Genomic DNA, 16,081 nt, shown 5'->3' with positions numbered 1-16,081 from the left:
GACGAATTTTCGACTAAAACACAGGTACATTCTTGTAAAAAAATGGAATTGTTTGAGTCAATTTTGCAACCTTGGAATGGAGGTGCGCTCAGCAACGAATTGATGCTGAACGGCGTTTTATCCCCTTTTCCCTTATCATCGGTGCCGTATTAAACCGTGCAGAAACGTTAAAAAAATTTTAAAAAAGAGGCCCATCTGAACTAGAAGTTAAGAAATTGTGGCATCCATGCAAATGGAATACGAAATCTTGTGGGTTTTTTTTCAATATTCTGAAAGTACCAGGTGAGTGTACTACAGGGTGCGGTTGATACCGTAGTTTTGGTGCCGAAATCCCGAAGGAGCCCGCAAATACTCACAGGAATTGCAAACGCGCCGGAACGGCGGGAAAATCATACTGATGTTTGTTGAAATGAAACGTATTTCAATGTGGAATCGTTGCTCGTTAACTACAGATAACATGCATGAATCATTAATTTTGAAGGTATAGTTTCGACTTCCCTATAGTTTTCATTTACGAGGAGTAGAAAAACATTCGACAGAAGTCGTAGAAACCCGTGCTCGCTTCTGATTGGTGGCGGATGACATCATTCGGTTCGGCGGTCGATTATCGACGCGGTCATTATTCGTTTATCGATCCATTTCCATAGGTTTAAATTCCAGATCAATCGATGTATATCGCAAAGCACGTCACGCCACTGTCGCAGTTGTAAATTAGTGTCGCTCCCAAAAGCGCATTTTCAAGGGAGATGCCTCATTCTGCGTTCGGAGTCAACTCCTGTAATGAGAATTTCTGTCTTCGCAAAATAGCACCGACGATTATGACGCAATCTCAACAACTCCCTCTCGTCATATTTTCCAACAAACCCACCGGTGTCAACGCGTCAACAATTAAAACCCAATCGTGTACGCCGTGTTGACCCATTCCAAGCTGCGGTAGAAAAAAATGCCCATTTTGTGGAAGGAGCTCGAGAATGACCGCTTAATGGTGGTCATTACATTTCTGAAGCAATGAGTGAACCAGAGGGAATTGTGCGAAACTCGATTCAATTTTTTTTCATCAGAGGGAGGTTCGTCTGAGAGTCGTTTGTCGGCTCTTTGCTCGTCACCCCTCTGACGTAAAGACATATCTCCATTTCCATGTGAGCCGTGTACTCCGTATGACTTTATGCATTGTGGGGCTCATGTTGAACTACGGATGCGTCTTTACGTCAGCGAAGCGACGCACTGGCGCGGCGCACAGTGGATCGAGTCAATAGAAGAGGTCGGACAAAATTTGAAAACTTCAAAAGCCTTTAACTCCGTTTATACAAAACTTTGAAATTCTAAAAGTGGTTCTATTGGTTTCCTCGTGAAATTTTCTTCGAGAGGCACTCCTTCCAGTTTGAAAATTGACGAAATAAACATGAAAATTTCCAGTTTTAGTAAAAAATGTCATGTCCGACCTTTCTAATTGACTCGATCCACTGTGCGGCGTGGAGGCCTGCATAGGCAGAATCGGCGATAACATTTAACGGAGCCCGCGTATGGCTGCGGCTGGGCGGCTGGGGTGTGCAAGCAAAGCTGTTTCTAATCGGGAAAGGATTTGCAGTTGCCGGCCGGCCTCCATCAGCCTGCCCGCCCTAGTCGCACTGGACCAAGGTGTAATTTTATTCAATCGTCGGGGAAGGGAGGTCGTGGTGCCCCCCCCCCCTCCCCCCCGAGCTCTAAACCGATTATTTTCTTTGCTCCTTTCTGGAAACAATATGCTGCGGTTTTCGCCACTCGGCCGAGGCCGCGGGAAAGCAAATCGTTTAGTTCCTATTTCCTTATCAGTGGCTCGACGTGCGTTGCGATGTATCGATTGATCTGCCATTTAAGCTTACGGAAAAGAATCGATAAACGAAGGTTGAATGAAGGTTCGCTTCAAACGGATAAATATCTACAATCGATCTTCATGCCTCGCCTGTGTTCCTTATTGGTTCCTGTGTTTCAGGCTCACTACATCTATAGCCAGAGTAACTACATGAGGATCCACATGTAGTTACTTTGGCTAGAAGTTGAGTCGTTGTAAGTTAGTCTTTGTAAGTTCAAACTTACGAATACGTAGAAACTTATGAATACGGTAATTTTGAGAATAGGTCATGGAGCTTTTAGGGCCCAATAGGGCAGCCAACCTGTGCAATCAAAATATCCAGAATTATTTATCTCAATACTCAAATACTCAAGGCCATATGCAACATCATACTTACGATTGTCATGATCCGACTTTGTTTTTCTCGGTGCGATTTGCAATGAAGTAAATCCCACAGCGCAGCCTGGGCTGATAACCCGTAGATGCAACAATTCGTCCTCAAGAGACGTCCGTGTTGCATCTAAACAATTGAAAGCGCTCCGATACCTTCCTACAGCAGTGGCACGTTGCCAGGCCGCTTGATAAAGACGCTCTTTTGGCAGCAAACCCCTGGATGCAACTATTCGTCCTTAAGGTATGTCCTTGTTGCATTTAAAAAAATGGAAGGCGCTCCGATATCTCTTGCGTCTGCAGCGTCTCGCCGCGCCTGGACGCTTAATTAAAACGCTGTTCTGGAAGCAAAAAACAATCTGTGACGGCGACAAAGAGGTTGTTTTAGATACTTTTTGTCAACACTCCTTGTGTACTTACAGCGACTTTGAATCGCGACAAGTCATCATTAAAATATTTCAAAAGACTTCAAGAATCATAATTCGAAATTAAGGGTGGAAAAAAAATTATATTACATCGTAGCCCCTTAGCGGTAGCGCGCTTATGCTTTTATGTTCTTTTCCGTCTAGTTTTTTTTTTTTTTTTTTTTTTTTTTTTTTTTTTTTTTTTTTTTTTTTTTTTTTAATTATGTACACCATTATTGCATCATCAAAAAAGAAACGCGATTGAAGTTTCTAAAGACAGCGATTGCGGTTACTTCAGATTCAGAGTCTCTTAGCTAAGTATTTTCTTAGGCTCATGAGAAGTCCTCAAGTTTATGCTTTGGTTAATTATATTACGAAATCAATTTTACATGGACAGAAAGCAACAATCTACAAGTTCCCATTCCAAGGCGTATTTTAGACGCTTTGCACATAATGAGCATGATATATGTACATATTGCCATATCACAATTCGAAGTATAGTGTGTGTCTTCCTTTCAGAGTGTTAATCATTTTGTTCTTTTTGGTGTTTTGTCTCGTCTTGCGTATTGTTATACTTTCAATGTAGTTTTTCGGATTTTGTCTGTAGTCGGATTGTAGTTTTTTGGATTTGGTTTATTTAGGGGATATTGTGTTTTGATGGGAACCTATTATTTATGCCTGCGTCCTTGTGTTCCGGATTTTCAAATTTTCTTTTAAATCCCCCTATCGTATATTCTTCCTGGACATTTTTTTCATGAAGTTACATGAGTCTAGTTTTAATTGTTATTGTTGAAAATTATGTCATTGGGCCCTCATTTATGAAGAGAAAAAAAATATTTGTTCACATAAGTGCAACTCGCATTAATTAGTTCACAGTTCTCATTAGAATTATCAGTCATCTCCATTTTCCACTTTTACGGATAAACTATCACCAACGTAGGTTGAACGAATGATGGAAAAGGAACTTGAAGTTCAGGAGAAAATCAGAGTTTGCTCCAACGAAAATTTTCCTTTTCCTTTGACTCACTGGTCATTGAACAAGGTTTGAATGGGACAGCATGAAGTTTTAGTGCGTGGATGACTGAAGCATGATTGCATCACTGACGCGAATTGGCTGTTATGTTGGCAGGTTGACGGTGAACTCAGAGGCTCGTTGTTGCCTTTGACGCAAGCATTGATGGATTACGACCGAAGATCTATAAGTCCGCCGCAGGTGAGGTCTTCCCTTTCAATCTGCTACGTTTAGTAATTTCATAATCGTCCTCTCGCTGTAATGTAATTGCGCCTCTCTCTAATTGAAGTGACTTTCTTCGCCTGTTTATCGCTACGCCGTTTTGCCAGGATCTCAATTGCAAGTCTTCTCTTGAACTTTGCCGACTGTATTTGATGTATCCTCGACTCGGAGGAACTCAAATTCATCGAATTGAAAGGGTCGCTTTAAGTCGAAGCACTTGTGAAGTATCTAAGCACCTAGAGCTAAGTATATCGGGGGAGCTTCAGAATTGGATTCATCCTCAGTACTTAATGTATTTAGTCGATTCAGTGAAATCACTCAAAGGCTCGCCTGTAAAAATGGAACCGGAAAGTCCTCATTGCTGCTTAATTTGATCGTAAAATATCAGGAAAAATTAAAATTTAAGGTTTCTTTCTTTTTACGTACTAATAGTAAGGAAATGCATTGGAATCTTTCAGCATATACTGCCACAATGATTTTGTTAACCTTGACCTCGAAACCTGTAATTCTTCTTGTGCAGAATGTTCCGTTTGACTACGAGATTTGATCAAATTTTCAGCTAGAAGGTAGAAAATCTTATTCTCATTATTAATTTAATGAAAAACAGTGACTTTCTCCCCTTTTTAATATTACAAAAAATGTCGTAGAAAGACTGAAAAATTAGCTGGAAAAACTATTTATATCGAATAGTACTGCTTGTGTCAATACTATTTCTCAAGTTGCGTACATAAAACTAGGTCTAACCCCCCTTTTTGTCAAAGCCTCAGTCAGATAGACCCTTTCCCCCTCCTCAAGTAGATTTTCATACTTGAATGGCTCTTCAAAATTTATTTCGCTGGTACCGAGTTTTATTTTTTTTTTTCTTACGCAAGGAGAAACTTTAGTCCCGGCAAATGTTTGCAACAACCCCATTTTGGGCTTGCACCTGGATATGAGCCAGCCCCCATCATCCCTGGTCCCTATTGGCAGTACATCCGATCGTAAGGCGTATCCCTCGCTCCGGACCGAAGGGTCAACTGTGGGGGGTTGGTCGAGAGGGGGGCGGGGGGCTATGAACCCACATCCGTGCCATTCATCGAGGAAACCGGGCGCCCTGCCGCAAATCCATAGCCGGCCAAAGCCGGGCACGGCATTCCTGATGCGCGATGCAGAGTGGAAATCAAGCGAAGCCGGACTCGAATTTCGAGTCACTGAGCGCGCACAAAGGTCATTAATTGCCCCCGCGAATTTCTACGCTCGGCGGCGACCGTTTCTCACCGTCCGAGGCCGCCCGGAGCCCAGTGCGATGGTGCCACCATCAGCGGAGACCAGTGACGTCACACTCAAACCTTTAAACGAATTATTTTTGGCTATAGTCAAATTTGCGAGGTCCATCTGAACCAGCAGGTCGATTGTTGAATCGTTATCGAATGATTCTGATCGATAACTCCCTATCTTCACAATGCTATATATCGATCAAGGTCATTCGATAACGATTCAACAATCGACCCGCAGGGGCGTGGTGTGCTTTGTGATATATCGATTGATACGCCATTTGAACTGCATTTTGCAATTTTGAACTATAAATTCTGGCTCTTTTGGAAAAACACTTATGTGCACAGGGAAACTATAGGCACATACGTCGTTTTTAAACCGGGCCAGAATTTTTAGTTCCAAATTGGAAAATGTAGTCCATTTAAACCTATGGAAAATGATCGATAAATATTCGCAACGAACATCCTAATCGATTCATTACCCCAGTTTGAAATGGGGAACTATCGATAATCGATCATTCAGGCCTCACGACTGGTCTAAATCGCGGTGATTGGCATTCCACAGACTGTGATCTCTCCTTTTGTTGCCTGCGAGCCCATGGCTGAGCTAGAAAACTTTATAAAATATAAAAATTTGGAATTTCACGGGAAAGTTCATGCCATAGTCCCTTGAAATTTCAGGCTATTTTTCATTTTACAACAGAAAATTGACAGAAACTGAAATGTCAATGGCGATCTCTGCAGACCTTAGGGCCTTTTAATTATTACATTATCAATTTCGTATAATACTGTACAACACCTCTATTGTAAAATAGTGAAGCGCCGTGGCACGTGGCACACTGCGGCGCGGCCAGCCAGTCAGCCAGCACGGAACGCGCATTGGCGCCTACAAACCTGAGGGATACCTCAAGCATTGCGCAATGCGTGAAGTATCTGCTTAGGTTTGTAGGCGCCAGTGCGCGTTTCGTGCTGGCAGCATCTGGCAGCTGGCAGCTGGTCGCGTCGCATCACTCCGCTTTATGCTAGGGCCTATTATTTAAACTCGCGGAGCCAGCGTTTTTCAACTCATGATTTTTATATGTTTGCACACTCTGCATGGATTACTTTAATTTAAATCGATAAAAGAAATGTATATATGAAAGGAAAATTCAATGTGTATTTTGTAATTATTAAGGTGTTTCCTTGTCGTATTTAATGATTTTCAAAGCACATGATTTTTTCTTTTATATTTTGTGCTTTTACTGTGCTGCAGCATGGTATGAGCGCAACCAAACGCTCAAAATAGGATGTATTTGACTCTGAAAGATCGATGTACAAATGGGCTAAAACCAAAGATTGAGTGCTTCTCGCTTTTTTCCCTGTTTTATTCATTTGTGCATAGTTTCTTTCGGCACGACTACTGCTCATTGACTTTAATATCGATGTCATCGCTTGGAAATGGTTTTACAAATATTTGCCACGTTTTAAAAATGTAAATGTTTTTAAAATAAAGGAATATTCTCATTTTTTTTTAAAAAAAAAAAAAAGTATTTATAAGGTTTATCTTTCATCGAAAATTTTATGGATGGAAATACAACCAAATATTCACCCATGACAATTTAAAAAGATTGATCAAAAGAAGGAGTCACCACAACAACTCTTCCGTCTCTCTCAATTTTCTCATTTCATTATTGTCAATATAATTTTACATACGGACTAAAATATGACACTTGGACCAAGTCACTGTCGCATATTCCACGCTAGGACGTAAACTACTGGGCAAAACAGGTGCGCGGACAAAAAATCGTTGACGGAATGCCCTGAAACCAAAAATTAATCTATTTACGCCCTCAAGGAAATTATATATGCATAAGCAAGGCGATGCGATATTCGTGTGCGAATATATATTAAATTGCTCGCCAATATAAAAGTGATTCAGTTAATTTTTGGTGGCTTGATTAAACTCTCCTTCCCGCGTGCCTTTACCGCAGTATGAACCACAACATCTGAGCTTCACCGAGGGAAAGGAGTCGCTTAAAAAACGACCATGAAAACGGCCCGCAGATTCGGCGGCGTGAAAAATGAAAGTTGTGCGAGCATTATTTTTTCTTCCTCAGATTTGGTAACACTTTCACGCGCATTTATTGTTAATAATGGGTGTAGTTCACCGCGGAATTGAGCCCCCGGGGTTAGCGGCGTGACGGCGCAACCAGCGTTAAACCGCCGTTAAAACTATTTATTGGGTCTCAGCCTTTTTAGAATTCTTGTACGGACCCTAGCAACTTCCACTCTAATGGCTTTTGACCAATCTACGTCGTAAACTTGTCTGTCTACACCTCCTTTTATCTCTTTCTTTCTTCCTCGCTACCGAATAGCTTCTCTCTGTTTTAACGTCTCTCTCCTCCCCCATCGACAATTTTATTTTTATCCATTTCCGGCTAGATATTTAATGCACCTCCCCACTAAATGAATGAATAGTCTCAAAAGTAAAGATGTTTTAAACCATCGTGCAACTTCTTTTGGCTTTTTTCGAACGAGGAGGTGCATTCACGAGTTTTCTTCGTTTCCCAGACAAAGAAACGTCACTCCATGCCAAAGTGTTATGGTTGATTGAAACAATTAATTTTTTTACAAGAATGTACCTGCGCAGGTTTTTTCGAAAATTTTCCTGGTTCTTACATCAGATCAATGTAAAAATCTTTGAAATTGTCAGAAAGAAATGCCCAAGAATCTCTAAGTAAAAATGCAATTTCCGAGGAGAAATTTGGCAACATTGAAATGCAGTTACGTTTCTTCGTGAAGGAAACGACTTATTGTGCATCGAACCGAGCCTCGTGTTTTAGTAGAGTTATTCATGTATGTCTCCCAGAAAAATTTAAACTTTTACCGACGTTTGTCGTGTCAAAAGTGCACTAAATCACACAAAAACCAGTGGAATATAATTAAATCATACGACATTAGCTAAAATTACTACACAAAGTGAATCAATGGCAAAACAAGAAAAAGGGGAAAGTAGAATGAAAGAGCGTTTTTCATTGGACTAGAATAAGCTTCCTTCCACTTATATTTTCTCAGATGTGCCCTCTCTGGAGCTACAACTGTTCTAACCGGGTTATTGGTGCCAAGGTATTTAGAAACCAGCCTTAAAATTACGAGTACTTCGAGATGGTGGAAAACAATCAGTCGCTTTTAGATGTAACAGCTCTATATCACCAGACGGTATTGCTTTTTCATGAGAATTCAGTCTGCTCTATAATAGTGATGGATCCATATCAGCTTTTACCGAGAGTAGTACGTGTATTCAACGTATGCTTGGATGATTTTCCGCGAAGAACACTTAAATAAGAGTATGTCACTCTCGTTTCGAGCACACCCTTCCCCTACGTGAGCAATGCTCGCAATGTCCTCACGTTCACAATGTCCTGACGATAGGGGTCACAAAAAGGGCAAACTATACACGGAAAAAGAAGAGGTAGGGGTTGTTGGATGATATGCACATTTCCAATTAATTATTGTGGTAGTACCTCAATTCATTGTGGTAGTACCCCAATAAATTAGGTTACTAACACAAATGTTGCGATACTACTCCAACATGATTTGCGGTGCTACCACATTCAATTGGAAATGCCCATATCGTCCAAAAAAATTGGGGCTGTATCACAATTCGAGGGGATAATCCCGAGCGCTTGACACACCAAATGAGAGCTCCATTCGTTACAGTTCCCTCCTCATTTCCAGAGTCCAACGCTTGAACGAATTCGAAGCCAAAATGTGCGTTGAGTTTTTCATCAATTTTTCACTTCGTGTTTATTGTAGTATATATTGTCTTCCATGTCCGCATTTAAGACTTTGCATAGATTTCATCGCGTAAAAGGACATTGGACCGTTAATTCGTTATTTTTATTCCCGAATCTCGCTGGAAGTCTTGGAGCCTCAGTGCGCTAATAGGTGATAGAAGAAGAGAACGAAGTGTCGTTATCCCAGCTACACGGGTGCGTCACAAGCCTCCTAGCGGCATCTCCGAAAGCTGTTAATAATATGCCAGGCGATAAAACGATTCTGGCAAGTCCTTGTAAATAACGTTGACATTTTTCAGGAGTGTAAATGAAGGACTGCGCCGTAAAACGTCAATTTTCTCAGCTCAACGATCGAAGTTGGAACTTTTTACGAGCATCTTGTTTTTATGCTGCCATCATTTATATAGTTATCATTATCAATTTATGTCGAACAGTAAAATATGTCCACGAATCTGCCATTGGCGCAATGATTTATGCAAGAATTCTAGTGTCCGACGCTTGCAGGAAAATAGCTCATCCATGATCCTGACGCTCTCTGCAGGAGAACGATTAACTTTCCGAAAGTCTCCGATACCTGGAAGTCGAGCTTTTCCTCGCTAGAGTGCGGTGGTAGCGCTGTTCTCACAGTATCCGCGTGTCTCTTATTCGGGGATTTTACGACTGGAGCAGGGTAGTTTTATTGATTAAACCTATTTTTGTTTTCATTTTTATCTAATTCCTTACGTTTTTCAACGTCATGTATCCTCTTTTCCGTCATTTTTCATTTTGGGAATACGGTTGGTGTCTTCAACATCCACCGTCATGAAAGTAACATCTTAGTCCTGTCAGCCTGATCACTTTCCACCCTCTTGGATTGTTTATTTAAAATGCATCAGTTCTGTTCGTAAAATCTTGTCCGATTCGTTCATCCTAAGTTTTAAATCTGCGATTTAATCGCTTATAATCTCTCAGAAAAGGGAGAAAAAAACTTCCTCCGGGGTTGCCCCAACTGTAATTTTATTTTCGCAGTTGAATAGTAAACGAGGTTTTGACTAATCGATGGTTAATTGTAAAAATGCGTATCTCGTTTGGGGTGTTTCAAAATATCAGGCACCAATCAGGAGCAAGCACGGGTTTTCTACGACCTCCGTCGAATTTTTCTCTACTTCTCTTCTATGAAAACAATGGAGAAGTCGAAACTGTACCTTCAGGATCAAAATATGGAATCTCGTTCATGTTATCTGGAGTAAGCAAGCAACGATTCCACATTGAAATACATTTTATTTCAACACATATCATTTGGAAAATGAGAGGATATAGCGATTTGACTGCCGTAGTACATACTTTAGTAATTTTCCCGTCATTTCGGTGCGTGTGAAATGGATCGTATTCGATATTTGTTCAATTTTTCTTTTGGTTAAAAACAATAGAACATAACATTAAACAGGGATTTTAGGATGTAAGTTTGAAACACTGAAACCTAGACGATTTATCAACAATATCACTTTTTATCGCCATGTGGTGCTCATAAAAATAAAAAATCTATCACCAAAAACCCCGTTTCCACGGATTACTCGATTAACTTTTGAGGCAATGTTGAACCAATCGATATCGATACAATCTCACCTGATTGATTTATCGAATACGATCCATTCCTGCGAGTCTCTGGACTGTTTAAAAGCGGGGTTTTCTCGGATTTTGGCTCCCAAAATGCTCAATAAATGAGGGACTTGGAGGACAAGGCATATTAGTGCAGTTTTTAAAAAATTAAGATTTTATTGACTTCAAGTAAAACTAGTCCTAATGCATATTCTGTAAAAAATTTGCTCCCTAATTCCAATTTTTCTGCATCAAAAAGTCGGTTTGAACTTTCTCTCCGCCAAAAGGATCCATGTAATTCCGAAACTTCAAACTCATGTTTCTCGAAATAGCAAAAACTGCATTCATGCGCCTTATCCTTTAAGCACCTTAAATCACCTAGTAATCTATTCACCTGGTACCTCCAGAATATTAAATAAAAACTCAACGTTTAGTGACTGATTTTTCTCCAGAGGTGACAACAAGTTTGAGTGGAGACTCGACAATCGACACTCCTCGATGATATTGTAGTTGTAAGCCGACTCGGCCGGGGCCCGGAGACCGTGGAGCGGAATCGTTAATTGAAGCGGGCGGAGGGAGGAAACGGTTTTAAGAACGGAGGCGGGCAGAAGTAATATGCACGTGCAATTTTCACGACGAGAGGATTTAAATAGATTTAATTAATAGCCTCCATACTCCGGGCGTTCCCCGCTCTCCGCCCTGATCCCCGGCAAAAAGTTTTCGGGTCCGGATTTCGTTCCCTCGAAAAAGCTGGTCTCGGCGATAGAGCCCTTCTTTCGGGCGGGCGGATGAATGGATGGATGGATGGTTTCTCCGTGATCGCATTCTATCATACCAGCCGGAAAACACGCGCATCCCGTCCGGCGCACAGTGGAACGAACTGATAGAAGAGGTCGGACATGAAATTTTTGACCAAAATTTTAAATTTTTATGTTTATTTCGCAAGGTGTCTACAAGTCTGGAATTTACGGAAAGTCCGGAAATAGTACTGATTTCTTAAGGGTGGTCCGGAAGTGCTGGAAAAGTCCGGGAATCCCGCAGTAAGGCTCGGACAGAGTATCCACAAGTCCGAAATTTCCGGAAAGTACGGAAATAGTACTGGTTTTTTAAGGGCGGTTCGGAAGTACTGAAAAAGTGCGGAAATTTCGCAAGGAGGTTCGAACTTTTGTCATTTTTGTCGCAATTTGAGCGAGAAATTCAAATTTTTGAAATTTATCGAATTTCGTCCATCGTAGGTACTGAATAAGTACCGTAAAGTACTAATTTTCGGCCAGCCTGTTTTAGTAGACCCTGTTTCGCCACAAATTCAATTTCAAAGGGTGTTCCTGAGAGGCATTTTACAAAAAAGTCAATGGAACTACTTATAAACTCTTTTGTTTTATATTACTGAAAATATAAGCTTTGAAAGTTTCCAGACTTTGTCCGACTTCTCCTATTGACTCGTTGCAGTGTGTGGCGCTCCTTCTCGGAAACCGCGAAATGCGTAATGGCTCCATGTACGCTTTATCAGATTACTCGTTGAATTTTGACTCGGAGTTTTAATTCCATGTTCGTGCATCGAAAGTTTGAATCTCAAGAGATTCTGTGCTTGGCGGTAACGGGCCACTCGACCTAGGATGAATTCAAGCACTACGTATTTTGAGCATTGTCTCTCTTCAAATTCACGAGGAAAACGAATCCTACTGCGGAAAGTCTGGAAATCAACTTATGAATAAGATAATATAACAACTTGTTCGCCGTTGCCATTGGTTAAATGGCAAAAATACAACATTATTTGTGCTAGCTTCCATTTGAGCTGTGTCAAAATTACTTGTAACCCGTAAGGGTCTTCATAAGACTCATCATCAGTACCATAACCACAATACCATGAACCATAAACCATGACAAAACAATAAAACCATGTAAATCAATTTAAATTTTAATACATTTAAATTAACAAGTTCATTCCTTTGCCGCTTAAATCAATTACCAATAACTATTAACACAAAGAAAAAACCTTTAAACGAAAATAAACCGAAAATAGACGTAAGCAATGGTACCTTGGAATTTTTATAATTTTGGGTAGTGATTAATTCGGCTTCAAGTATTCGACTTAGGTTTTCGGGGTTTATGGTTTCTATGTAGTTTTTAATTCAAATGAGATTATTCCTTTTTAATTGATTTATGAAGGCAAGACTATACCTTCGGATTCTTGAGAAACTTCATACCTATAAAAGTGATACATTAATTGTCATATGTAGTTATTCGAGATTACATCGCAGAGAAATCATCTTTTCTGCGTAGTGATGTCGATTTTATTGTAGGTGATTCACTCTGCCCGGCTTCTTTTCGTATTCTTATATTGATTCGCAACTTGGTTTTTCTCCAGCTCCAGACGCTTGCAGTCCGAAGAGTGAAATTATTGCCTCGATGCGATTAAATCAAAATTATATTGACTTAGCTTCAACTTGAACTTTATTGGAGTTCTATTAGCTTAACAGATCATTTCCGTCTTAGGGAAACGGTTGTGCAAATTTGCTTGTAAACGTTAGGAAAGTCGAAAGGTATTACCTCTCTTTTAATGAAAATCCGCACGTTGCGTCGTACCGTCTCTTCAGTTCAAATTGATTTTTCTTCTTTTCCGTATCAAAATTGATTCCTTCGCTGATTTGCCATCGCCTCATCATCTTGTATCTTGGGTCTTCGTTACTCTTTTTTTTAACCGAAAAATTCGCCTTCTGCTGCGTCTGCGGCAATTGTTGTTACGAGTATGCGGTGCGTGCTGGTTTCAGGTAGTTACATACTCGACTCTTTGAAGGCGTTTTTTGTGCGAGAGCAATTCGCCAGTTCTCCAGCAGGGTACGCCACTTGCGCACATAAAACGCCTTCAGAGAGTCGAGTATGCAATGACCTGAAACCAGCACGCACAACATATTCGTAACAACAATTGCTGCAGACGCAGCTGAAGGCGAATTGCTCTCGCACATAAAACGCCTTCAGAGATTCGTGTATGTAATGACCTGAAACCAGCACGCACAACATATTCGTAACAACAATTGCCGCAGACGCAGCTGAAGACGAATTTTTCAGTTAAAAAAAAAGGGTATGAAAGGAAGTGTGCGTGTAACGAGAGGGTATGTATGATCGACATGAATCGAACGAAAAATGAAAACGTTAACCGATCAACACCGATTCAATGTACAAATAAATAAAAAATCAGATCAAAATCAGTGGAAAAGTTTCATTTACTATGAAAATCTCAAATCGATATTTCAATTAGTTGTCAAATCATCAACGTAAAATTAAGCGGAAACCGGTCATTCTTAACAGTTTTACCAGACTTTCTGAAATTTTCAACACGAACAGGAAAATAAAGAAAGAAGTGTGTTCACAGAGCATTAACTTGTATTTTCTGATTATATAGGCCGCATATCGATGGCCAAATTGCGACACCACGTATCTCCATTGCTATGTCTCCAAATTTCTGCTCCTTTTTTATTGTTTAGAACAAAGATAGGAAGAAAATGAAAAGGAGAAACCAACTATATAGTTTAAAATTCATCCAGAATATTCTGCCGATAGAGGAAAAAAACCAAGGAAGTTTTTAAGAAACTATATTGACTAATTTTCCAAAAAAAAAAACGAAATATAACAGGATATTTGCAATCTCGAAAACAGCGATACGTGGTTTAGCATTTTGGCCGTCAATATTTTCTGTGTTGAATTCAGAGGGAAATAACTTCGGCTGAACTCAAAGTTAAAATACAATAAACATATTATACTATACATATACACATTATACATATTATACATATACATACATATACATATACTTATACATATTATATTTACTATAAATATCTAAAACCTAACTATAAATTTTATTTTAGTTTAAAAGTTAGAAATTAAGTTAAATGTATATATATCTATTTCATGCCAGACATCCGACCCAAAAACACTGACTTCCTCTTGAGTGGAGGACGTTGAAAAATCATCCTAACATCTAACTTTTAATCCATTTTTAGGGTTCAGCGTAGGGTGTAACTTATTAATGTGCTCTAGGTCAGAGAATGCTGAGTTATATTGCTACCGTGTCTTTGTGGTAACTTTAATCAAATGGTACCGGAAAAACGCGGAGAGCCATGGAATTTGAGAACAATTTGCACAGAATGCGGCTCATGTGAAAAGTCTCTCACTGCCAACGTCCTTTTTACAGTTTCTTATTTTCATTATCTGCTGTATTACTACATTATTTTGTTCTGCCCCAGTTCGTATAGCTCTTAGATTATTTTTTCGTCCCCAGTTCCACTTCGTTATCCTCCTTTCTCTCTTTAGTAGCCTATTGCCCGCCGCTCTCTAATTAGCCCATAAAGTACTCTGAAACGAATTCCACGGTTCCACGTGAAAGTTAAGCGAAAGAAAAATAATGTCGTAGGCCGGTTAAACATCTTCATTGAAAAACTTATGAATCTGCGTCGGCTCAGATCTTTACCGGATAACAATGTCACTGCTCAGTTATATTTTATAGTTTTCATTGTTTTCATAGTATACACTATGGAATCACGCGGATACTATGGCTCATATATTTTTCAGACAGAATGCTACCTAGATTAATAAAAAAACAGCTCCACCGAATACTTGCGTGAATTCTCGACCGTATACATTCTTAATACCAATTAAAACTATAAATCGAACAGGAAATTTGATGGTTTAAACCGGAGTCGGTGTAATTACATTTGACGTTGTCATGTTTTCTCTCATGTTTCGTTTTCCCTCAGAACACTTCAAAGCATTTGAAACTTTAGATTTTCCTCATGATGTGAGGTAAATCAACCGAAAATTTTCAAAAAACTATCTTTGTCTCCCTCTGATCCATGGAAGAATCAAAACACGAGAAATTTTTTTGCAACATTATTTGGATCACATGTAGCAAAAAGGAACCAGCACGATTATAGTGTTGTCAAAATCGTGCAACTTCTCCTTCTCCAATAAAACACATACGCACACTATTAAAATTTACACAATTATTTTCCATTAAAATTAATAATTTTTTGGTGGTAGGCCAAAGCTATTATTGCTATTCCAGGAGATTTTTTTTAGATAATTATGAAAAAGTAACATTTTTGCAACACTGTATTCGCGCTGGTTCCTTTATGCCAAATGCGATCCATGTGCAGTAGATTGATTTCGGTTCAGGCCATCTAATTGCATATAAAGCCAATGCAACTTTTTTTTTTAAGTACAAATTTCAATCATGCCAAGTGTTATAGAAAAGCATCGGAAAATCCAAGGGTTCTACGTTTCCCAGATTCTTAAATGCCAAATCCTCTCTCTCGATGTTAATTTACAGAACTCGAACATTAAGGAAGAACAATTTACGTCCATATTTCTCTTAGGACTCCCCCCCCCTCCCTCAATAATTTGTGCAACGACTTACGCAAAATTGTTTTCTTTGTTTCAGGTAAGTGTCATGCTCTTGTAATCAGCGTCTTTGTAAGTCTATTTGAAACTTATATTTCCTTTCAATCATGAAACTCAAGTGTCGTTAGCGCACCCAAAACGACAAAGTGAGATGTCAGGTGTTTGCTGAACAAGAAACGATAGAGGGTGACCATTCCCACGTTTTTCGGTGTGGA

The 16,081-nt window shown here is 39.7% G+C and overlaps 1 protein-coding gene across 3 annotated transcripts in view; it reads left to right on the top strand.

Moving 5' to 3' along the window:
• dlg1 (MAGUK family member discs large 1) overlaps positions 1–16,081 on the top strand; it is a 401,255-nt gene that overhangs the window by 129,176 nt on the left and 255,998 nt on the right. For 2 of the 3 annotated variants that reach the window (XM_019061367.2, XM_019061369.2), the window contains exon 3: positions 3,755–3,838. The exons of the other annotated variant lie outside the window; for it this stretch is intronic. In XM_019061367.2, coding sequence (XP_018916912.1) covers positions 3,755–3,838 — 84 coding nt within the window. The remainder of the gene's footprint in view (positions 1–3,754; positions 3,839–16,081) is intronic. 3 annotated transcript variants of the gene reach the window in all.

The sequence above is a fragment of the Bemisia tabaci genome, chromosome 1, assembly GCF_918797505.1.
Source record: "Bemisia tabaci chromosome 1, PGI_BMITA_v3".
Classification (NCBI taxonomy): Eukaryota; Metazoa; Arthropoda; class Insecta; order Hemiptera; family Aleyrodidae; genus Bemisia; species Bemisia tabaci.
Note: the sequence above shows the minus strand (reverse complement) of the source record. Positions and strands in the feature narration are given on the sequence as shown.